Here is a 24,634-nt window from a genome sequence, read left to right on the forward strand (position 1 = left end):
AGGTGGAGTTGCAGACTCCTTAGGAACTTTGGAAGTTGGATTACTTGAGGTCAAGTCCATGTCTATGGGCAAGCTGCCTCAATTCTCTCATTTGCATGATGGGGCTCATGTCCTGTCACTTGAGCCTACGCCTGTGAGAATTAAGTGAAACCCTGTACTGAGGTGCTAGGTACAGTAAGAGCGCCACATCTAGTGGGGTTATTACAACACTTTGGATTCTCTGCTCATCACGTCCTTTGGGCACCTCCAAACTGCCTGGAAGGCACTGTTATTTTCAGCCTTTGAACCTGAAGGTTGGTCAAGAGAGTGTTCTAGGCTGGGAATTGGAGGGCTGAGTCTCAGGCCCGTCCCCCTTCCCCCCTAATGTTTCTGCATCCAGTGACTCCACATAGGCAGGTGGATGAGGGCTGTGCCCACTCCTGGCCTGGTCCACTGGGGGTTCTCCTGCAGGCCAGGGCTGCTGTCTTCTGCAAACCTTGAAGAAAACCTGGCCCTGGGAGCTCCAGCTCGAGCCCAGATGGCCTCTCAAGCACTGGGCCCAATCCTTCCCCATCTCAGTTTCTCCAATGGCTCTGGCCCTAGTGCTGTGACCAGCATTGCTGTGGGAGAGGTGGCTCCTAGATTCAGGGTACTTCTGGCCTTGCAGTAGTCACTTTGGCAAGAACCCCAGGAATGACAATGATGGGGCCTTGATCTCCAGGGTGACACAGAGTCCAGGTGCTCTCCAGCTGAAGCCATGTTGACAGTGGGAAAAACTGGTTTCTGCCAGCCTGGAAATAAAATCTAAACTCTTCCCTGGGAACCACGAGGCCCTGCCCATTTCTCTGGCTTTATAGATACTGGTCCCTTTGCTGAGTGAAATCAGCCTTTTGGTACCAATCCCTCCATCTCCCTTGATGGGGTGGGTGGATAGGTGACACACCCAGCACCTGTCCAACATGCTTGCTGCCCCCTAGTGTTGTAAGAACAGTGGTGAGGAAAATTGGATGGCTAGTGGGAGAGGAGCGCTCGTGGGCCCCCTCTGCTGGCCAGAGGGCATCCTTGGGGTGCTGAGCTGGCCAGGCACTGGATGGGCATCCCAGAGGTCAGGGCCTCCTCCGAGGCTGCAACAGTCCATCCCCAAGAAGGGGCTTCCAGGAAAGTTTCTGGGTGGGAGGGTGAGACCTAGTAGACCTAATGTAAGATGCTGGGTGCAGAGAACCCCTCTAGGAGTGCAGCAGTTTGCCTGGGCAAGGGGATGAATTTTTAATGTGAGGCAGTCAGTCCACAATACAAAAATCTAAAAACCAGACCCATTTTTCCCACCTGGCACTTGGGGCAGTGGGGGAAGTTGGGGGCTTCCTTTGCCTGCAGGTGATGGGGAGGGGCAGAGGAAGGCCAGGGAAGGGGGAGAGGGAACCAGGCCCAGAGGCATCACTGCAGGTTCCTGCTGCCCCCGCCCCTCCCTGGAGTTGCCAGGTCTCTGGCACCCTCTGCCTGTGCAAGCCTGTGCTGGTCCATCCCCGCCTGCCTGGTCCAGCCCTCGGAGGGTCAGGCACCAGCCACATCATTTCTCCTTCTTCTCCAGGCCCTCTGATGCTGAGGCCTCTGTTCCCTCTTTGGATTCTGTCACGGCTGCTGGATCCTTAGGATCTGACTCCTCGTAACTGACAAAAAACCAAAACAATGAAAAGAACACATTTAGAGGAGGAGGAGAGAAGAATCCTTGTGCTCTGCCATCCCACCATCCCACCATCCCACCATCCCAGGAAAACCCCTGGGCTCACGAGGAACATCAGTCCCCTATCCACTGCCCAGCCTCCTCCAGTGCTTGACCCGGCCCCACTCTGTGCCCCTCTCAGACAGGCGGCTCTGCTTTCCCAGTGCCCTGTGGTGCCAAGAGGCGGCAAGGGTAGTGGCAAATGGGAGAGAGGTTGGGCTTGGGCGGACCAACTTGAAGCTTCTTGAACCGTCCGCTGGAGATAGTGGGGAAACAAAGGGCAGCCAGGATGAGGCTATGGCAGATGGCTGACTCCCAGGCTACATGGCAGGAGTCAAAGAGCTCAGCCCCAGGGGTGCGAGCAGGCAGGGGTTGCTCTATGGGCAAGTGGCAAGGAGCCACTCTCGAAGGCGGACACCCTGGCTTAACTCTTACTACGGGCTCCACTTATTGAGCAACTGAGTTCATGCCAAGGACAATGCCCACATTTCCTCACCAGATCAGCCCCGTGAGGCAGGAATGTGCCCACTTACAGATGAAGAAAGAGAGGCTTTCAAAGGAGAAAGTGACTTTCCCAAGATCATGTATGTACAGTGAGTAGTAACAGTATCTACTATTGTATGACAGGGCTGTTGATACCCTCTCAGGAGAGACCTGTATTATCTGTGAGGATGCTAAGGTTCGGGCTGCCCTGCTCCCTGGTGCCGTGGCTGGGTCCAGGGACTGCCTGATGGTTGTGGAGGAGCTGCCTCTTGCCACTTGCCCCTGGCAATGCTCCCTACCCCATTCACTGGAGCTGAGGTGTCTGCCCTACCTTGGGCCCTGGGGCAGTGGGGGGAAGCGGGCAGGTGGGCACCCGCTGGGCATTACATGGCGCTGGGATTCTGCGGGCGCCGGCGGCGAGGGCCAGCTAGCTTCTGCTGCATGGAGTCGGCCAGGCTGGCTGGGGAGCCCGAGACCGTGGGGAAGTGGGTGAGCCTCGGGGTATGAGGCAGGATTTCCGCTGAGGACTCGTAGCTGTGTGAGAGACAGACAGACAGAAGGAGACGGCAAGGAAAAGACTAGAGGACAGAGACTTCCCTCCCCAGGGGCAGTGAGCAGAGCTGTGCCTTCTTTCATCTCTGCACTTTTGGCCTCTCTAAAAGAAGATGGTATTACTTGGAGAATAAAAAAGAAAAGATATATTGAGATGAGGAAGGGACACTAGGCAGCTGGGCTAGATGTCTACGGGCTGCCGGAAACACCTCTCAGATATACTGCTGTGAGAAAAGTCAAGACACAGGGTGCTCGGAGAATGCCACCACCTGGGCAGGACTATGTATCCACACGTTTGCTCAGGTGCAGGGGTGTCTCTGAAGAGCTACCTACTGGGACAGAGCTGGCCTCTGTGGGGTGGCTGGGCATTGAGGGTGCTGTCCCTCTCAGAGTTATGGAATTCTGAACTGCATAAATGTGTTACCTATTTAAAAATAAATAAATGAATAAAAAAGGAAGGGCTCCAATGAAGGGAAAAGTGAAACAAGGGATAAGGCAGAGAATCAGGGGGAGGTGGACAGAAAGAGGAGACTATGTGCTTTTCCACCTCAACCTAAGAGCCTCCTGAGGGGTGGGGGCAGAAAGGGGGGGCCGCAGAGTGCCTCTATGGCTGGACATTTAGGGAGACCAAGCACCAATGGGTGGAGGGGCACCCTCTGTTCTGGCTGGGGGTGTTCAGAGCTTGGCCCCATGAGCACGCAACAGGACTGGGACTGCAGAGGTTATCCCAAGGGGTGGGGTGGGGGCTGAGGCTGGATGAGAGCCAGAGGGTGAGGGCATGTGTTGAGCTCAGAGATCAGGTCGCACCCCTGCCCCCAAAGCGCCCCCAGATCTGTCCCCAAGTTCACCTGCAGCCTTGTCTCAGAGTCCATAAGACTTTACCAGGCTGAGAGATAAGGGCAGGCAGGCTGGTAGCCTGGGGCTTCTAGGCAGGGCAGGTACGGGGGAGGGGTGAGTCACAGGTTCCCTTGGAGGCAGCCAGGTGCACAGAAGGCCCTGGCGGGTGCTCGAAGGACAACTTGGAGGCCAGGCAGGTGGAGCTGGATGGAAGGCCTGAGTGGGCAGCTTCAATTGCAGCTGGCAGCTATTTCTGGGTCTCTGGCAGGCGGGGTCAGTGGTGCTGGGGAGCAGACACCTGTTGGAGTCACGCAGGCCTTGGGGTGTGGGTGGGGCTGTGCATGGGGTGTGGCTGGTGTGCATATGGCCATGGGGAAGGGGTATGCATGTGACTGAGAGAGAGAAACCAGCTAGCTGTGCCTAATAGTCATAGAGGCCGCTGAACAGGGACTGACACTTGACTTATAATCTGGGTTACTTTCCACCATACTGGAGTCCCCCTATTACTCCCACATGGAAACTGAGGCCAGGGGAGGAGAAGGACATGCCTGGAGTCACATGGTGACACAGTCGATGGGAACTCAGGACTCCTCACAGTGAGGCAGCCTGTCGGGGGGAGGAGGGATTCTACACCAGCCAGTCCATTCTCAAGACCAGCTGGCCTTTGGCTGTAGAGCTGTGGAGCTGTCTGGAGAGGCCCAAGGCCTTGCCCTCTCTTGGCTCCCAGCCCACAGAAAGGTTCTTGCTGGTGCCCACAGGCCAGGCACCCAGGTGCTGGTGGAAAGGGCGAGGGGTGGGGCTGCTGGTGGGAACAATATTCCCCTGGAGACGTGTACAAACAGCTCCACTGGCTGCCTGCAGGTGCACCTGTGCCATGCCAACGTCTGCCCTCTGCCCCCTCTTACCTGAACATCTCTGTCACTTCTCCCTTGGCCAGTGCCACCAGGACGGGAAAGCCAATGCAGGCAGGGACCAGGTACAGGAGGGCAGGCTGTAAGAGGACACAAGGTAGTGAGGGAATGCTCAGGGCCATGTCCATCACTCCACCCTTTCCTGGACATGACAGGGACAGCTACTGCCCAGGTTCAGAGTGAGTCAGTGGCTGGGCGTGAATCTGGGCTCCTGACTCCCAGACCTGGGAGGGAAGGCAAGAAACCCAAAGAAACACAAGTATGCAGGGCTTTAAGGGTCCCCAGGAGTCTGGCTGGACATTAGGCTCAAACATGCAACCTGCTGGGTCGGTCCTATTTCCACAGACTCTCCCTTTCCCTAGACCTGAGGCTGGAAGTTTGCTTGTTCTCCCTCCCCCGTCCCCCCCTCTCTATATATGCGCACACACACATATATATTTTTAAAATCCTTACCTGAGGATATGTTTTTATTGATTTTAGGGAGGAAGGGAGAAAGAGAGAGGAATATCGATCGGTTGCCTCTCGTATGTACCCTGATGGAGGATCCAAACTCTGTGTGTCCCAACCAGGAACTGAACCTGTGACCCTTCGGTGCATGAGATGACACCCCAGCCGAGTGACACTGGCCAGGGCCTGGAAGTTTGCATTTTTAACAAATGCTCCAGATGCTGCTGTAACAGTATGACAATGATGATGACATAGCTGCTATGGGTGGAGCACGTGCTGGGGGCCTGTGCTGAGGTCACCCAGCTGGTCACTGGCTCTGCCAGGATTCATATGCCGGTGTGGGCCTGAAGCCTGTGCTGAGACTCCAGGTGAACCTGGGTTTGGAGGATGGCAATTATTCTAAGACCCTTTGTTCATGGAGAACTCGTGGTGTGCACTGAGCTCAGGCCTCCCAGGGTGTGTGTCAATCCATCTCCACATCCCCCATGAGTGTCCTCCTTGTGCTTAGAAGGCTGATGCTTTGGGAGGAGAGGGGCCCCAGAGATCTACATGGTAAGCTGGGGATTGACTCTCAGGCATACTAGACTCTAAAGCCATTCTTTTCCTTATAGCATCTGTTCAACCCAATGGCCCCCTATGCTCCCAGTGGCCTGAAGGCCCCCATCTTCCTTCTCACCTTCACCTGCCCTGCTCTACTCTGGCCACACTTGCCTCATTGTCACCTTCAGCCTCAGGACCTCTGTGTGTGTAGCTGCTGCTGCCTGGGGAAGCTCTTCCCCCTTTGCCAAGATCTCTCCTCCTTCAGAGCTCAGCCCAGCTGTTACTTCCACGCGGAAGCCCTCACTTGCATGGTCAGGTCCTCTTGCTGCACACTCTCGGGGCCCCTGACATTCTCCACAGCATTCCTGTCATTACAGACTGGAGTCTCTCCCCTGGTAGGCTGAGAACTCTGTGAGGACAGGCTTCACAGCTGTCCTTCATGGCTGGATTCCTAGCACTCAGAAGAGGGCCCTGCATATACTAAGCAAATGGTGTTTTCCTGGATGCTCACAGAGTTAAGAGGGTGTCTTGGAGATGACTGGATGAGGAGACATCATTCCTAAGGCCAAACCAGCCCCTGGCCAGAGAACAGGGCTCCACAGCCCCAAGAGTTTGACCTTCAGGTCCTTTCTGGCAGCCACCATGGGTGGGCTGTGAGCCACACCACTTCACATTATATTATCCTTGAATCCAATATACCATAAATACTAGCATCTGAGTTTTACAGACAATGCTACTGAGGTTCAGACAGGGGGAAACAACTTGCCTAAGGTAACACAGGGTGTCTGTAAGTGGTTGAGTTTGGATTTGAACCTAGGCAGCTGAGCTTCTCCCACTGCATCAGGTCTCTGCTATGAGTTAGGCTTTGGGCCAAGAGCAACAGAAATCACAGTGACAAAGGTGTACAACAGAACTTGTGAGAGGCAGCCGAAGTAGTACTCAGAGCTGATGGGAGGGGCTCCTTTGGGAGGCAGCAAGTTTGTGATTATCATGAAGACACAAAGCTATTCTTTCCTTTCCTCTCAAGGTACTAGGGAACCTCTCCAAAGAAAGTCAGTACTAAAGAGAGGCCGGGATGTACAGCTCAGGGCGGTGAGCAACGGGTTAGGACTCCTGGCTTTTCATCTCATCTTGGCTTTGCTATGTGACCACAGCTAAACCACCTTCCCCTCTCTCTGTACAATGAGGTCAGCTGATCATCTCTAAGGGCCTTTCTAGAAGGCTTCTAACCCCTGGCTCAGAGTGGCTTTTTGACAGAGGTTCAGTGGTTTGAAGATTACATTGGCAGAGGAGACCCCTACCTAGGGAACTGCTGCGTTGGGATTGCCTGTGTCTTGAAGAGAGAGAGACACCGCATGGAAGTGGCTCCCCTTCTCAAGATTTTCAGGGAGATGCCCACATGGATGACTGGGGAGAATGGCTGGGCTGCTGCTAGAGAGTAACATAGGCCTGGGCCCGGGGGACAAAAGTCCAGGGCTACAGCTGGGGCTCAGCTTGACTTGCTGTGCAACCCAGGAGAGTCTCCTTTTCTGTCTGGGCTACAGTGTCCCCCAAACAGAGGACCACCCCTCCTGCCTTTGTCCAGCTGTGTGAGGGCTCCCAATGGAATCCTGGGTAGAGTCTAGCCAAGGCAGATGGCAAGCCTGCCACCTGGTGGCCTCCAGGGGAATGGCTCTGGGCTTGGAATCTAACGGGGCTGAGTGGGCTGAGAGCTGGAGAAGAGGTGTCTAAGCTCCTTCCCCAATCCAGGTTCAGTCACTCTCTGCAAACTCCTTGCCAAGTATAGGTCACTCTCAACTTGCACAGACCTGAGGCTCTTTAGAGCAGAAAAGCAGAGATGGCTCCCCATTGGTTCTTGGTTTCCTCACCTATGGGGTGGAGGACCTTGGCACGTCTGTAAAATGATACTAGTACCTACTTCATACATACTGTAGATATGTAAATACTGTAACAACTGAACAGCGAATGAGCAAAAGGGTTTAGCACAGTGCCTGGCACAGAGTAACTGCTCAACAAGCAGTTCTTGTGATTAATTTGAAGGTGGCTCCTCTATGGCTGGTGCCCTGGGGTGGGGTGGGGAACAGCAACAATGACAGCTAATACTACTTGGGCCAGGCATGATTCTGAGCACTTTACTTATATTAACTCATTTCATCCTCAAGCAACTCCAAGGTGGCTACGATGATTATTTACCCGCATTTTCTGTTTTTATCCATCTACGAGGAAAATCAAGAGTAAGTTCAGCAACCTGCCCGGAGTCCTACAACTAGCAAATGGTGGGGTCTGGATTCCCACCAGGGCTCCCTTAGCCTCCTTTCCACACTGCCTTTCCCAGAGCCAGGGGTTCAGAGCCTGGGCTTGGTTTCCCTATGCACAGGTTTGAATCTTGGCTCCACCACATACTTGTGGTCTGGCACCTGAACTCGTTTCATCTGTTCACAATGACCCTCATGAAGTACCAGCAGAGCCTGGCACATGGAAGCACTCTTATTTCCTGTAAAGAGTAAACCTGTCTGCTTGCTTTGCCCTCCCAGCCTTCTCCAGGTCACACTGACAGTGGCTCCCAGCCCCCACCCCACTCTGGTTCACTCTGTGGCAACTCAGTACCTATCTTGGTGGGACAAGGAGGCAGAGCCTGGCCAGCTTGGGGAGTGGGGGGAAGGGCCCCCTGATACTCTATCGCTCATCTGGCAGGGCGGGCACTGGGCTGACACACCCAACACTCACCCCAACCCCATTGTTCTGTCTCCCCCACTACCGAGACTGAGAAGTTACACGCACTCTTTCTTACCATTCCCTGGGCCACTGACACTGATCTGGCCCATAAGACGTGGGCAAAAATCTGCTGAGAAGGTTCTGGGAAGGTTCTGCCCTTCTGATGAAGGCAACAGGCAGGCATGGCTGGTACCGTTTTTCCTCCTTCTTGCCATTAATGTGTGTGCTGCCTGAAGCAGAGGCGGTCATCTTGCAACAACCACGAATGAAAGGCCAAGAAAATCAGACGCTTGCTGACACCACTGGTTAACGCCTACCTCTGTATGTGACAAATACACCCTGACAGCCCTGTTTCCTGCAGTGAAGTGTTCCCGATACACTGAAGGCAGCCCTGCTCACCTGGGCGTGCTTAAAGATGTGCATGATGAAGATGGTAAGGCCCAGGCCGAAGATGTAGGCTGCGAAGCTGGTGTAGAAGTAGGTGTGGGTGTTCTTCTTCAAGCTTCAGGGAAGAGATGGGAGAAAGAGGGAGGGTTAGACGTAGCATCCCTTCTGAGAGGGGAGCTGGGAAGACTGGAGGCTGTGGGGTGGCTGAGAGCTCTGGGATAGTCCAGAGGTGGGCGTGTACTCTGGAATTGCTCCAGCTATGTGTCTTTGGACAAGTTACTTTCCTTCTCTCAGCCTCAGTTTACTCATCTGTAAAATGGGGAAACCACAAGCTATCTCCCGGGTGGTAGTGAATATCAAATGCTATAACCTATAACAGTGGCTTAAGATTCCAATCAGCACAAAAATCACCTGGAAAGCTTGTAAAAAGAGTTCTAGGCCCAATTCCCAGAGAGTCTGATCTAATAGGTATGGGGCAAGGTCCAGGAACATGCATTTTGAAAAACCTAGGGGAATCTGATACAGGTGGACCGTGCTTTTAGAGAAACTGTAAACCTATTACATTTCAGTGCAGTGCACATAATAATTCAGTCACCTGTTGTGAATGATAAATAGATGCTGACTGCATGGATAAAATGCCAGTGAATTTCTAGAGGCGATTCACCCAAGACCAGCCTCAGAACAGCTGAATCACATGCAGCCTGGCACTGCCATTACACGACTTTCCTTTACAATGACAGCACCTGGGACAACGCCGAGCAACATCTGTAGAATGAACGAGTACTCTGACCCCTTCTCTCCTTGCTCTGGCTGCTTCTAAGCCTTGAGCTGCAAGTACATCAAGAGCTACTCTGTTATGAAGCCTGGGGTGCAACTGACTCCCTTTGGGAATGTTGCACAAAATCTGGAACCAGCTCTAAAGGGCTTGCTTATCCTACAAGTCCAGGCTAGGCATAAGATTCTGCCCTAGGATGCTGGCAGCTGAATGTGTGTCTCCAGCAAACAGCCTGGGGACTTTCGTGGGTTTCTCTGTGTGTCACCTCTGAACAGCCAAGAGTAGAGCTGGCTGACATAGATGTGCCTTATCTTACAAACTGGCCAGGTCCCTTCCAAAGGCTGTCTTTAAGTCTGCATGTTCATGAGGTCCAACGTGGCACTACACAAATAGCCCAGATGTATGCGAGTGGGGAAAGGTTAAGTTTCACATGCAAACTGGATTTCAGTGATGTTGGTACTGAGTTTCTCATTACCATTGTCAACATAATTATTGCTTTTGCAATTACTGGGCATGAGGAAATGAAGAAAAGGTCATAAGCCACCTCAAAATTAAGGGGACACACAGCAAGCTCCCCACTGGGGTGACTGAATGCCACCTGTTGGCGGCAGGTCCAGCTGCCCAGGTGCATTATTAACTCAAGTGCGACCTTTCCTGTGTTTTAACTGGTGACTCAAGCTGGCCCTTCTCTCTCCCTTGTGCTCACTTTTTACACTGGACTGAAAAAAGTCTGAGTAAGGAGAGGGTGGGGAACAGCTAGAGCAGCTACAGCAGCCCCTAGGCAGATAAAAAATGATAATGACGATGACTGCAGCTGCATTTTCCTAGGAGCTACTGAGGTCAGCCAGTGCTCAGTGCTTGCAGATCTGCTTGGTAATCCTGAGGTAGGAACTCAGTTACCACTAGTATAAGGATGAAGAACCTCAGATCCAAAAGGTCAGGTCACTTGCCAAAGTCACAGAGGGAGAAAGTCCTATGGGTTTAAATCCTTCTAGGTTTAAATCCTCTGGCCTGTGATTTTTAATTTTTTAATTTTTGCCACAGGCTCTCTGAACACTTAGAACCTCAAAAAGCAAAATGCAGATAAAATCAGAATTGCTCTGCCTGCTATGGGGCTGGAGGCTCCTGAAAGCCATTGGAAAACCACTGCCAGTGGAAGGCCCCTCCCTCTTGGAGCCTGAGGGTTAGGGGTCCTAAGTAGCTTACCTGATGTCAAAACGCAGCAGCAAGGCAATGAAGATTCCTGCGTGGAGAAAGCCAGGGTTAGACAGTGGCAGGGAAGCCAGCACCTCAGAAGATGTAGCCCCCTGCCTGGGCCAGGGAGCAACAAACACACAACTGGGTCCCCAACCTGGTGTCCCCAGTCATGGAGCAATCACTGGGGCCAAGGGAGTGGGCTGCCAGTAGAAATCCCTGTATCCCTACCATCAGGCCACACAGGACCATGAGAAGGTCCCAAGATTTTGCTTTGGCCTTGGGGCCACATTAATTTGGCATCTCAAAGCACCATACTGTGTCACACTGGCTCCTCTACCCAAATGTTTATTGAGGCTGCTAATACTGGGCACCAGAGGCAATGTAGGGGTCAGCAAAACCACTGTGCTCAGAGCTCGGCCAGGGGGCACGGGGTACACATACCGCTCGAACAGAACCAAAGTCAATGTAAGATTACAACTGTGAGAGGGTGCTTCCTGCGTCAGGGGAGGGTGTATCGGGATGAGGCCCAGGCTGGGGCGAGGGAGGGCTTCTTTGAGGAAGTGACACTTGCCAGGAGTGGGAACAACATGTGCAAAGATCCTGAGGAAAGAAGGGTCAAGGGATGTGGCAAGGGGCAAGGAGAGCCAGTAAGGCTGCAGCCCAGGACAGGACATGTAGGGGACAGACCAGCCACGCAGGGTCCACAGGGCATGAGGAGCTGGGTCTCTATCCTGAGTAAGGGGACACACTGGAAGAGGTCTAAGTAGTAGAACAACTAAACATATTTCGAAAAAGACTCCCATGGTGGCTACACGGAGAAAGAGTAGGAGTAAGCAGACCATTAGGAGGCTCTGTGGGAACTCAGGAGAGGACGGTTAACTCTGGCCATCCACAGAACTTCTACTTGTACTTCAAAATCCAGCCCAGACGCCCTGAAGCCTAAGAGTCCCGAAGACACACCCTCCAGCCTCTGCATGTTGCCCACACCAGTCTGTATCTGTCTGTCTGACAGGTCTTTGGGCTCAGACAGGGCAAGGGTTGGATCTCATTTAGCTGAGAGCAAGCTGTCAGGAACCAAAACATTCTTTGCAGATCAGAAGCACCGACTGGCAACACATACTTAACTTTAAAGAGGGAAATGAGTTACTCCTCACTGTAGACTGTATGAGTAGGGAGTTGTTGGGTGGAAAGAGCAAACAAATACTGCCTTTCTAGAAACAAAGTGGGGAATATAATGCCCCCTGGTGGCTGAATTCTGCAACTGTTCTCCAACTGATTCAGGGGTCAGAGGTCTGCCAAGAGCTTTCACTATTCCTAATGCACCAGGTCCTCAAAACCATACAGCAACCCATTCTTCTTTGAAGAATATCTCTGGGGCTCTGTGAGGGTACAGTCAACTTCCATTTACTGTGATTGCCAAAAGACTTACACATCTGTGGGTATATACAGAAACGCAGAGATGTCCCTTCCAAGCAGGCCTCAAGTCCAGACTATAACCAACAAGGTCACTGGGGAAGTCGGTGTGGGTGCCTGTGACAGGCCACGCTGCGCAGTGAGCTAAATGCTTTACGGGACCTAGTTTCTTCTCTCTAATGGAGCTGCCTCTTCCTGGGGAAGCACGCCACCTGCCTCACAGCACTGCAAGTTATGCAAACACCTGGGTTCAAGACCATACCCACTATGTTCCCAAGGCCGTAGGCAGGTTTCTTTGAACCTGTTCTTCATTTATAAAGTGGAAACACTCTCTACTTCATCAGGCTGCTAGCAGTAGCAGAGCAAATGTACGAAAAGCACCGAGCACAGTGCTTGACAAATGGTAGCTGTTGTGATGATCTTACTGCTGTAATGACTATTTTAAGAGCAGTGCTGACAGTGTCACCTATTTTTGCAGTCAGACCTGGTCTCAGTCCTGGCCCTGTTCCTTACTAGTGTGTGAAGGTAGGTAAGTCCCTCACTTCTAAGCCTCAGTTTCCTCACTGGCATGCGAGAGAAAGACTCTGCTTCACCGCGAAATGTATCACAAAATGGAAGTGTAACAGCAGAAGTGCTTGTACCATCCCAGGTACTAGCACTGCTACTACTTCCTGCAGTAGAAGATAAATTGGCTTTTAATTGTTGCACACTTTCTTCTTTTAAGCAAGCACCAGGGTACTTCTAATCCTCCAGGGCTAGGGGAACAAGTATGCCCTTTGGCTGCTCACTGCCCATCACCAGGCCCAGATCTGTAGACACATACATCTTGACTGCGCCGCTACAGCTGCCCTCAGAGTGGCAGTTCAGCTTTGTCTCAGTCTCTTGACTGGTTGCTTAGGCTGATGGTGCCCCAAGGAGGCGAGGCTGTGACCCCCAAGACCGTGTGCCCATGATCAGTCTGCAGACAAGGGCACCTGTGCCCACATCCACAGTGCACTTACTAGCAACGACATGCAGATAATGAGCTCAAAGGCCAGCTCATGCAGACAAGCAGGCATGTGCACATATCCCTCAGCCAAGATGCAGACACAGGAGCCCACATCCACGGTGCCCCATGTTTACACACAGGCATGTTCTCCCCGGAGCCCTGCAGCACTGGGAGAGGAGGTCCAAGGGGACCCTGTCAGTTCTAGCGCATCTATAATACTTGCCAACACTGGCGAGGGGAGTATACTGTGTAGGTGTGTGAGGGGTCAGATTCTTTCAAGACTCATGAAATGTGTGTGCTTTTTTTTAGTGTATTTCAGTCTGTCATACACATTTATTTTTGTAGCTCTTCAGTAATGCCTGTTCACCAGGCCAGAGCTCTGTGAGGATACTCTTGCTCACTGCTGTCCCTCCAGTGCCCAGCTCAGGGCCTGGCATATGACTGGTGCTCTATCATGTGTGTTGAGGTGGATTCTTTTACTAAACCCTGGGCTAAGCCAGGAGTGAGGATGTGGAACCATCTTTCCCCTTCCCTTTACCACTGGGTAAGGCAGTCTGTTTCATAGGATTCCTCCTTGATCCAGGGAACATTCCCCCAGCCCTGGCCCAGTCACCTGGAATGACGATATCGCCGAGTCCCAGCATGGCAAAGTTGTCTGCCTCGAGGCCCTTCTCCAGCAGGTCCTGGGGAAACACCACTGCAGGGGGAGGCAGGGAGGCAAGGAGTTGGTGACAGCCCAGCTCATTTTGACTTTGCTGCCTACAATACAGGTTGAGCCCCAAGCTCTGCTGTAGGAAACTCACCCACCTGCATTTCTGGGTGGGGGGACAGGGACAAGGAGGCAAGAGGATGGTGACAGGCTGAAGGGCAATGTCTTCATCTGAAACCACAGCTGCTTAGAGCAGGGAAGGCTCTAGGATCATTTGGTCAAAGGCTTAATGCCGTTATTGAGCTATATAGCAATGGAAGCCTTTGGTTAAATGGGATCGATCCTAAAGCCAAGTAGATAAAAGGGGTAAAAGAGCCCACACAATGCTGACATCTCATAGGCTTTCTGTCTCACTATGACGGGGTATGGCAGAAAGGGGTTTTTGTTCTAAAGCAGGGGAGCCTGAGCTATAGGCTCTTTCTGTATTTCTGTAGCTAGATTTCATCCTCAGGTCCTTGAGAGTAGAACAGATAGGTGTGGGTTTCAGGGTCAGAATCCTAGCTCTAATGTCTGATGTACAGGTTACCTAACTTCTCTGTGCCTTAGTTTTCTCACCTGTGAAATGGGTATAACAACAGAACTGAGACCACAGGGTTGTGGTGAGAATTAGATGATTGGCATGTTGTTTACGGCTGCCTCATGCCTTCTTACTGACCCAGTCCCGGTTTTGTGTGGGCAGCCTTTCCAGGTGATGGATCAAGTGTGCTGTAAGCTGAGACGATCAGACAAGCCTGGTCCCTGAATTCCCCACTTCCCTTGCTTCTCAGGGCGGACATGTGACCCAGCTCTGGCCAGTGGTCCATACGCAGAGGCACACTGGTGGTTGTGGGTAAGTGTATGTGCACTTAACCACTCTGCTATACTGCCTCTGAGTGCTCCTCCTAGCAGAGGAGGGCAACTGGCTTCCCCTAGCCCGAAAACCAGATTCTGAGCACCAGAAACCAAAGATGACAGTGTCATTCCCTGTGCAGAGCCTTCCAATGGCTCACTGTCCAACCTCTCTGGCATGATATCCTTAGTTTCCCCAAATCTAGCCTCTTTCCTGCTGCTCCCCTAAACTCAGTCACACTCCCTCCGGGAGTCTCTGCTTCCAGGGCCCTCCATGCAGTGTCCTGTCTCCAGCCCTTTGCCGAAGCCATACTCACTCTACCTTTTAAATGTCCATACTGCCCCTGCATGCTTGGTAAATGCGTATTCACCCTTCATGACGCAGGAAAGCTTTTCCTGACACTTTGGCTGGGTCCATCCCTCAAAGCATGTGGGGAATTACTGTTGTTCTGCTTGCCCAGCATCTGGTCTCTTGCTCTGGGGAATTATCCTCACCTGACATCCTTGCTTCTGGGAGAATGCTAATTCAAATACTGTGCCTTCAGGCACTGGGGAGAGCAGTGACCCAAGCCTGTCCAGCCTGATTCTCCATCTCCCTGGTGGGAGTGCCTGGCCAAAGCTGGGAGAAACTTGTTTTCCTCGGGGCCACTGAGCTGGGACCATGGCATTTAGGAGCAGTGTGTGGCCACAAGTCCCTCTCCGCCTCATAGAGAAGTCCTGTCTGCAGCAGTGGAGGAGGAGACTGTGAGATAGACAGCTATCAATCAACTCTCCGAGGCCAGCTCACTCCACCTGCCGCCTGCCGTGAGCCAGTGCTTCCTGTGGGGCTCCTCGCTGTTCATATCTTCCCGATGTGACCCTCCCTTCAGCCTTGCTCTCATGCCTGTGTGGGGCAGCCTCCAATTTGGGTCTCCTGAGCCCAGGAGGTGAATCTTAAGTCATGCTTTTCCCCATCCCCCTTGCTGATGACTGCTTTGGATTTGGCCGTGACCCAATTCTGGACAGTGAAATATAAGGGAGGCTACAGGGGCACTTAGGGAAAGGCATTCCTCTTCGATGAAAGAGAGACAAAGGTTCCCTTTTCTGCCTCTGGACATGGCCATGTGAGGAATCAATGCTGGGAACTGTGGCAGCCACCTTGGGATCATGAAGGGATGAGCTTAAGGGACAGGCGGGCATGCTGAGAATGGCAGGGTGGGATGAGATCACCTTGGCTCTTAGTGATTCCACTGAGGTTCATTAAGCCAAATGAGACGCTCTACCACTGGGCTTGCTACAGAGCGTAGTAACAAAATTTCCACATTGTTTAAAGATGCTTGTAGCTGGATTTTCTATATTTATAAATGATATGTGTACATGAAGAACATGACTAGAGCAGTGTGAGGCACGTGGGACAGGTGGTGCCTGATAGCTAGGGGCTAAAGGGATCCAGTGGGGGAGCTTCAGGTCTCCTCTTCTGGAGTGCCCCTGCATGCTCTGCCACAGGTGCTCCCATTCCAGCTCACCCCATAGCACGCCGCACTGTGACCAAGTGGCTAGAGGCCAGGGATTGGGCAGAGGGTGGCTGGGTGTGAACACAGCCAGATAAATCAATGAGGACAAGGGAAGCAGGCTAGAGATACAGGAGAGCTTGGAGGAGGACCAGGTGTGTGGGGAAGAGCTAAGGGACAGGTATAATCAGAACAGGGACCACAAGGGGAAGGGCCACTGGGGTGGGGGCAAAGGGGCTCCCTATGTGGGGGTGGTCACTTACATTTTATTGGTGCCTCAAAGGACCTGGCCACTGTCACCATCACATTGGTGCCAAATACCTAGAAGGAGAAGAGAGGAGTTGAGAAAGAAGTGGGGGCTGGGTGGGACAGAATGGCTGACCTCAGGCTCCTCGATGTCCCACTGTCTGAGATCTGCAGTGAGAGGGCAGGAAGCTGGGAGGGACTCCAGAGCACATGTGAAGTTGAGAGCAGGTGGCCACCACACTGGTCATAGGGACACTTCATGGGGTCCTGGTTCTGGGCAACAAAGAGGGGCAGTTCAAAGGAGTCGGAAAAGGGCCTCCGATGGCCCCCAGCCAGGCACCCTATGTTTATCCTATGTTTTGCCCCTTCCAAGAGATGTCCCTCCAGTATCACTTAAGGGAAGAAGAGGCTGCCTGGGACTGGAGAAAGGGTGCCTGCAACAGGCCGACCACAATCCCACAGCAGTGCCTCTAGGTGTCAGTGTGGCAGGTCCCTTAGCCTAGGGCTGTGTAGCCAGAGCATGCAATCAACAGCAGCCTCTGTCTTCACAGCTTAGTGCCCATGCCAGGCCCATTAATCAGCATTAACTACCCCTGCCAGGGCCACCGTGAGAAAGAGATGAGGGTGGCTGAAGGCACCAGGTACAGGGTGAGCTCTCAGCCAGCGGGGGACACGCTCTCTCCTCTGTTTCATGGAGGAGGGCAACTGAGCACAGAGAAGACCTTCTCTGGGGCCTTGACTTCCAGGCCACGGCTACTGCCCTCCATCAGATGACTGCCGCCCAGGCAGAGAAAGGGCAGTAGGAAGAGACTCACCCAGAAGACATCGTAGATGAAGAGGCCACCCAGCAGGATGCAGCCGGTGCTGACGTTGTTCAGGTGCAGAAGCTCTACCCCGTTAAGGGAGAAGGCCAGGCCAAAGAGGTTGTTGGCAATCCAGTGCTGGGGGAAGGTGGGAGTGAGACCAGCTCACTGTGCCTCCCCTGCACTGTCCCACCCAGTGCTCCCCCTGCCCCCCACATTTCAGGCCCTGGCTACTTACCTTCCTCAGCAGGTACCAGACGCCAACGATGCTGCTCAGGCCCAGGCACACGAGGTCCTTGGTGTCAAACTCATAATTGATGATCTCTGGGCAGAGAGGCCGGGTAAGTCCACTCCCCGGGGCGGGGCTGCCCCTCCCACCTGTCAGCCCCTGGACGGAGGAGGGCATGGCTGTGGGCACTGTCAGAGGCTCACAGGCTGGGGGTGCTCAAGGGAGCCACCTCAGCCTCTCCATTTTCCTAGAGGAGGGAATGGAGGCTCAGAGGGAACACAGGCCAGGCCTGGTACAAGGTCAGGGGGAAGTGGCTGGAAGCACAGCTTTTACACTTGTAGGTGGATGACTTTGGGGGAGGCAGTTCCCTTTCTGAGCTTCAGTTTTTTTATCTGTAAAATGAGGATCGCGTCACCTCCTTGATAGGCTGCTGTGGGGAGCAAGTGAGATGGTCCTTACGTAGCGCCCAGTCCAGTGCCTGGCACACAGTAGGCACTCAATGAATGCAAGCTGCCACTGAGCCCAGGTCTCTGGCAAGCTCCCAGTTCTCTCAGGAATCTTTCTATTTTGCCACCAAAGGAATCAAGAAGGTTGTTGGCAGCCCCATGTCACTAGTAGAGGAGGAAAAAGGTAGGAGATGGCACCTGGAGCAAAAGCAGAAGGGAGTCCCTGAGCAGCTCCCATGGGGAGTTAGTCTCCACCATTTCCAAATTTCCTAATAAGAAAGCCCAGAGAGAGGTGGAGCATCCCCAGGGTCACAGAGTACAGCCATTTCTTTCAGATTCCAGAGTGTAGCAGATGCTGGTTGGCCGCAATTTCCGTTCTTTCCTCTGTGGTAATAGTACCCTAATGATTTTTATCTGGACATGAGGCCAGCTAGCTCATGGCCACAGTTTCCAGCTTCCCCTGTTGCTAAATGGGACTGTGATACAGCTGCCTCTTCTCCTGTCTGGTGGAACCATGGAGTGATGGTGCACCACCCCAGACCCAAGGGCATTGACCCAACGGCAACAGACAAATGGAGCCTGGGACCCTGAAGACTCTGTGGTGCAAGATTAGCCTTCTTTAAAAAAAAATTAAAAAAAATTCAACAATCATTTACAGATGCACCAGACATGCAAAAAAGAGTCGCATAAATTCACTGCTCTTTAAGGACAAGGCAGAACGCGCTAGGCTCCAGTAAGAGAGTACGACATTCACAAGCTCAGATTTTTACATGAGAGACAACTTCCATTTGGTCAAGCCATTTGAACCCACATCCTAACTAATGCCAAAGCGTAGGCTTTCCCCAATTCCATGTAGTTTTCATTTAAAAAAAAAAAAAAAGTTTTCACTGATTTTTTTAGAGAAAGGAAGGGAGAGGGAGAGAGAAAAACATCGATCAGTAAGCTCTGGTTGCCTCTCATATGCTCCCCGACTGGGAATTGAACCGACGACCCTTCGGTGCACAGGATGACGCTCAACCAACCAAGCCATTCCGCCCAGGACAAAATTTACACTTTTTAAAAAGCCATGGAGCCTGCTGGGTGTGGCTCAGTGGTTGAGCATCGACCTAGGATCCAGAAATCATGGTTCAATTCTCGGTCAAGCCACATGCCCAGGTTGCGGGCTTGATCTCTGGTCGGGGTGTGAGGGAGGCAACAGATAGATGTTTCTCTCTCTGTTTCCCTTCTTCTCTCTCTTAAAAAAAAAAAAAAAAAAAAAAAAAAAGCCATGGACTCTCTTTCAAAGCTTAGCTAGAAGAGCAATCATACTGAAAATAGCATGATAAAAATAGCTATGACAGCCCACTTTTACTGAGTGCTTACTACAGCCAGGCAGGGTGCTGAATGCTTTCTGTTCATCACCTACTCGTGTCCTAACAACATACCTACGTGGGAGGTAACAGATCATCACTTTTATTTTACAGAAGAAAAAAACCCAACACAACAAAAACATCCAAGGCTCAGAGAGGTAATGGCCCTCACCCGGAGTCCCCCGTGCAAGGCAGTGGCAGAGCTGGGATGTGAACCCAGGCAGTGTGACCCCAGAGCCCACCTTCTCCATCACTCGCTCTACTGAAGAGCCCCAACATCGGAGAGACAAAGGGGAGTGGAGGAGGAAGATATCCCAGGCAGGAGAAAGCGGGCAGCACTCACCTTCCTTGTTCTCCCCGGAGCCCTGTGTGAAGAGCAGCTGGTACTGTCGATTTGGGAAGTTGGCTGGAAAAAACTTACTCATGAAGGGGCTGGAAGAAAAGACAAAGGAGATTGGCAAACAGAGCCCCCGTGGGCAACCACAGCCCCAACAACCCCACAAAGCCCCCATTCACAGCTGTGATCTCTAGCAGCCTCACAGCTGTCCTGAGAGGCAGGTGTAACTGTGTCCATTTTACACATTCGGAAACAGAGGCCCTCAGAAGGTAAGTGACTGCCCAGGGTCACACAGGCAATCAGTATTTGAGCTGAGATGGGAACCTTGGTCCCTGGACTCGAGTGCTGCCATACTGCCTCTTGGTTATTACCCAAGAACACAAAGAGGCAGGCTTCTACGTAAAATGCAGTCTTGAGGAGAGCAATGGATGCCAAAGTCTGGTCCGTGCACTGTCTGTATGAAAATCCCTCGTCAAGAATGCATGCTCCTGGACTCCCTTCCTAACCTAAGTTAAACGACCTGATGGTCACCCCATTCTCTTGATTTGTGAAGCCTGAGATTTTTACAAATTCACTGGACTTGATCAGCCAGATGAATCACAGCCCCTAGGGTGGAAATACCCTCACATCAACTCCAGGATGGGCCTGGCCTCTTTTCTCATTACCCAGCATACTCTGCTTCCTGGCCAGGCAGGGAACAGAGGCTTTCTTTTCTGGGTCATTTACAGAGCAAGATTAGCATATCAGGCCTCTTGGACCAGCATGGAGTGGCTACAAGTTTGGGTGGTCCAACCCTGAAGCCTAATCTGCCACACACCAGCTGCGTGGCCCTGGGTGAGCCACTTTAGTGGCTCGTCTCCTTAGCTGTATGTGGGAATACCACCACCTGTCTTGGTAGGTGTTGCTGTGAAGATAGGAGAGGGCAGGGGAGAAGATGGCCCAGCAGTGGATTCACAGCAGGGACATAAGAACTGTGAGCTTCTCTCATCACTGGCGCTTGTCTAGAGCCGGGGCTAGAAAGCATCTGGCAACACCAGACTGACATGACTAATGAGGTGGGCAAATCCAGAGCGGTGTTCCCAAGGGCAGGTAAAGGGAGGCAGGCCAAGAGGTAACCTGGGTACAGTGGTAAAGGCAGGGGAAAGGAAGCCATCTTTCTAAGACCCTGAGCCTTGGAGAAAGATGTAGAGTTAAGAAGGATCTCGGGGCTCAGTTTCCCCATTTGCCGATCCCTCCTAGTCTGCAAGGCTATGGCATGATGAGAGGTGTGCAGGCCCAAGGATGGGATCAGGAGTGGGCTTCCAAGCATGCTCTGAGGAGGTGGGAGGTGGAAGCTGGGATGAGTGAAGCTGGAAGCTACTTTCAGCTCAGTTTGCTGAATCACTTTTGGGAAAGTCTGAAGCTAGAGTGTATGTGCAGAGGCAGAGAGAAAGCCTAAGGAACCAAGCCCTTTACTTTAGTCTGGCCTCCTCCTTAGAAGCTTGATGCTTGGCTTCTCAACCAGCAGAGTGCAGCAATTAAGAACAGGGACCCTGGGGACACACTTCCTGGGTTCAAATCCCAGCTCTGCCACTTACTGGCTGTGTAACCTTGGGAAAGTTACTTAACTGTTCTGTGCAACAGTTTGCTCATTTAGAAAACTACAATACCTCCCTCATAGTCTTATTAAGAGGATTAAACAAATGCTTGGCACCCTATAAGCTCAACTGCGTTTCAACTTCAGTGTAGGAAGTCTCCACACTGATACTTTTGTTATCCCAAGAAAAGAGGCTGCTGGATTAACACAGGGCAAGTCAAGTAACCTGGCTGGTGTGAGTATGAACTTGAGGGAAGGGTCCTGTCTCATCACCTTCACCCCACCAGTGCTAGGCCTGATGCCGGGAGGCTGCTGGCAAATGCTTGCTTGAATGCCTCCGAATGCAGACTTTTGTACCAGGCAGACTTTTTTTCTGGCTCTCAATGGGCTCATGTCAAACCTAAAGGTCACTGCTTCCTGTTGGGAAACTACATCCTGTTGCCCTCTCCCCTGGGGGTGGAAGGCACTGGTCAGAGAAATGGTGACATGGCCTCCACTTTCCAGAGTCGCAAATTTTGGGTTTCTGGGCCTTTTTCCCCCTCCAAAGGTCAGCTGGGTGGGGTGTGAGCTCACAGGTGATAAAAATAAGCTGAGGTTCCTTGGCAGACAGGATTTTGGCATGGTCTTGGTGATTGTGCAAGGTAGAGGTAGGCTGCAGGCCCTGTCTTCTCCCGAACCCTAACCTGCGGTTTCTTCCCACAGAGGCTTGAGGAAGGAATCTCACAAGCCCTGGGACTGATGAAGCTCGGGCTCAGGTCTTAGAGCCTTTCAGCATGCCACTCCTCTGCCAATCCTCAGGAGACCTCAAGCCCACTGGGAGAGGGAGGCTGGCCAACCCCTTTGAGCTCTCTTATCCTTCAGTTGTGCCCAAAATGGAAAGAATACTGACCATGGAGTCAGACAGATCTGGGCTCAAAACCTTACTTTGTTCCTACCAGCTGTGAATTTCGGTGGTCCTGAGCCTCAGTTTCCCTGTATCAAACCTTCAGATCTTGTTGGATCCTGAGGAAGGGCTGACTCTAAGTCAGCTCACCAGAATTCTAAAAACACTGTAGACTTTTCTTTGAGAAAGTATTTTGGACCAAGTAAGATCAATATCCTTCCTTTTTTTTCTTCTTTAAACTAAAATGATATTCAGCCAATTCAGTTCTTTCCCATGTGAATTTTACAATAACAAGTTCATTCACCCCCCCCCCCCCCCCGTTTCTGGCCCATATCACATTTTTCAGAGAACAGCTTTGATCTTGTATGGTGAGAACACCTCTTCTGCCCATGGCTATCCATTGTTATTTTATTTAAAAAAAATTTTTTTAAAAATTGATTTTAGAGGGAGGGGAAAGGAGAAACATCGAGTTGCTGTTCCTCCCATCCTTGCATTCATTGGTTGACTCCTGCATGTGCCCCAACCAGGGATGGAACCCACAACCCTGGCACATCGGGATGATGCTGCAACCAACTGAGCCACCCGGCCAGGGCTCCACTGCTTTTTTAAGTTCTAATCTTCCCAGGTCAAATTTTGTGCTCTAAATTTTATCAAGAAAATGGTTCTTCTGATGATTTTTAGTCACTCACAAATTTTACCATGTGCAGTTTTAGCTGCTGTTGGTTTTATCTTCTGTTGATAATTTCTATCAGCAAAAATTATGAATTTGTTAAAAGGTAGACAAACAACTGTTCCTTAGCTAATCCATGACAAATTTGGGACAGTGTTCCTCAGTTATTTTCTAAAGGGAAAAAATGTCTTTGTTGTCAAAATGATACAGGTTCAAATTATTCTGTTTGAGTAACTGGATGGAGCTCTCTTGCAGGGTTGTTGAAATAAAAGTGAAATAATCTGCATCAGCACATGGCATACCAATGGCTTTCAAAATATACTGGGTTCTCTCACTCTGTGATGGTGGTTGGGCTGTAGGGAGGGGTAAGGGTTTCAAGCCTCTCAAAGAGGCAGGGTTTGGATGGGCGAGAGCTGGAATGGGGGTTGGGGTGGGGTAAGATGCTAATCAGGATGGGAAAGGATGGGTCCCAGCACCTAGAAGTAGCTTCTCGGACCCCACCTCACCCTGGGCCATCAGGAAGGGAGAGGTCTATTTTTGAGGAAGAGTGACTGGGTCTGCCACTATCTTGCTAGGGCCAAATTGCAGAGGTGCCTTTGATTTTGTAGGATGGAGGCTGGACTAGACTTCCCCCAAGGTGGCTAGACCAAGATTTTGTGGGTGAAGGTAGGTGTAGTTGAACAACACTGAACTCAGTCAAAAGACCAGAGTTCAAGCCCTGTGGCTCAGTTGGTTGAGTATCATCCCATGCACCAAAAGGCTGCGGGTCTGATTCACAGTCATGGCACATACTGAGGTTGCGGGTTTGATTCCCAGTTGGGGTGTATGCTGCAGGCAACCGATTGATGTTTCTCTCTCTCCCTCTTCTTTCCCCTCTTCCAAATCAATGAAAACATAAAAAACAAAACAAAACAAAAAACAGAGTTCAAGTCCCAGCTGTGACCTCAGGCCAGCAGCTCACTCATGGTGCACTTGGCACTGTGTTCTAGGCACGTTACGGATCTGTGACATGCCTAGATGTGTCCCATGCCCCTACCAGGAGGTACTTGGCAGATCTCCACCTTATAGGTGAAAAAGCTGGTGCTCGGAGAGCTTGTGTAGCTTACACAAGTTATGGAGTTGGCAGAGCCAGGTCTTGGTTCCAGGGCCACCTGCCTCCTGAGCTCACACTTCTGACTAACTCTGTTCTGCCAGCGTGCCTAGAGGAATGAGGCCAAACTCACCTTGGCTTTCAATTCCTTTGCGAGCAATACTCTTTCTTTCTAGATTTCTCTCTGACTGCTCTGCGAGATTCTGATTGCCTCTTACCACGCACAGACCTTCCAGCTCCTGGCCTGGCCTCTCCCTCCTTCACACCTCTTGGAAGGGTTTCCTACCCTTCCAAGCTGAGTTCAAGTTGCGTTCCTTCCTCTTGGGAACTTTCCCTGACCTGCTGGCTGCCTCATGGTCTCTATCAGTGGTTCTCAGCTTGAGACTGTACCACTTCAAGGGGCGAGACGGAAACAGATGGGGATGCTTTCATAGTTGGGCTGGGGGCACAACTCCCATCTGGCAAGAGGACTGGGGATGCCAAATGTTTACAATGCACAGAGAACTGGCATGTCCAAAATGCCAACAGCAGCCCTACCTGAGGATCACTGGTCTAGGTCCTTCTTCCCCATTGAACTGACACAAGCATGTGAAGCTTAGCCCTACTGCTTATCAACTATGTGATCTTAGCAAATTTGTTAACCAGTCTGAGCTTCAGTTTTCAAATGTAACAGGATTAAAAGCAAAAGCTAACTTTATAAGGTTATCTAGCAGGTTAACACAATGATGATAACAAGAGCTGACCCATGAGGAAAGGTACTAGTATTTTCTTCCACATTCAGGTGAGGAAATTGAGGCTAGAGAGATTAACTAACTTGCCCAAAGTCTCAGGGCAATTAAGTGGCAGAGTCTGGATTCAAAGTCAGATAGTCAAATTCCAGAGCCTGTCCTTCTAACTTCTCACTACACTGCCCTCTCTCATAAAATAAGATCATGTGCCAGGAGCCCTGCACAGTGCTTGGTGTAGCAGGCTCTAATACCTGGTGGGGGCACCGGCATTACTCAGCTCAGTACTGTGACAAGTAACTGACATTA

The 24,634-nt window shown here is 51.6% G+C and overlaps 1 protein-coding gene across 3 annotated transcripts in view; it reads right to left on the reverse strand.

Moving 5' to 3' along the window:
• Positions 1–803: 803 nt before the first annotated feature.
• HM13 (histocompatibility minor 13) overlaps positions 804–24,634 on the reverse strand; it is a 37,576-nt gene continuing 13,745 nt past the window's right edge. Inside the window, exons 5-13 of one of the 3 annotated variants that reach the window (XM_087818820.1) lie at positions 19,388–19,476; positions 17,259–17,344; positions 17,033–17,158; positions 16,235–16,292; positions 13,558–13,641; positions 10,553–10,589; positions 8,584–8,686; positions 4,477–4,562; positions 804–1,646 (exon numbers count right to left, since the gene is read on the reverse strand). In XM_087818820.1, the coding sequence (XP_087674946.1) occupies positions 1,547–1,646; positions 4,477–4,562; positions 8,584–8,686; positions 10,553–10,589; positions 13,558–13,641; positions 16,235–16,292; positions 17,033–17,158; positions 17,259–17,344; positions 19,388–19,476 (769 nt within the window). In that variant the 3' untranslated portion in view covers positions 804–1,546. Of the gene's footprint in view, positions 1,647–2,565; positions 2,717–4,476; positions 4,563–8,583; positions 8,687–10,552; positions 10,590–13,557; positions 13,642–16,234; positions 16,293–17,032; positions 17,159–17,258; positions 17,345–19,387; positions 19,477–24,634 lie in introns of those variants that run through there. The other 2 variants (XM_016200608.2, XM_016200607.2) reach the window with 2 other exon arrangements.

The sequence above is a fragment of the Miniopterus natalensis genome, chromosome 7 (genome assembly GCF_054644295.1).
Source record: "Miniopterus natalensis isolate mMinNat1 chromosome 7, mMinNat1.hap1, whole genome shotgun sequence".
Taxonomy (NCBI): domain Eukaryota; kingdom Metazoa; phylum Chordata; class Mammalia; order Chiroptera; family Miniopteridae; genus Miniopterus; species Miniopterus natalensis.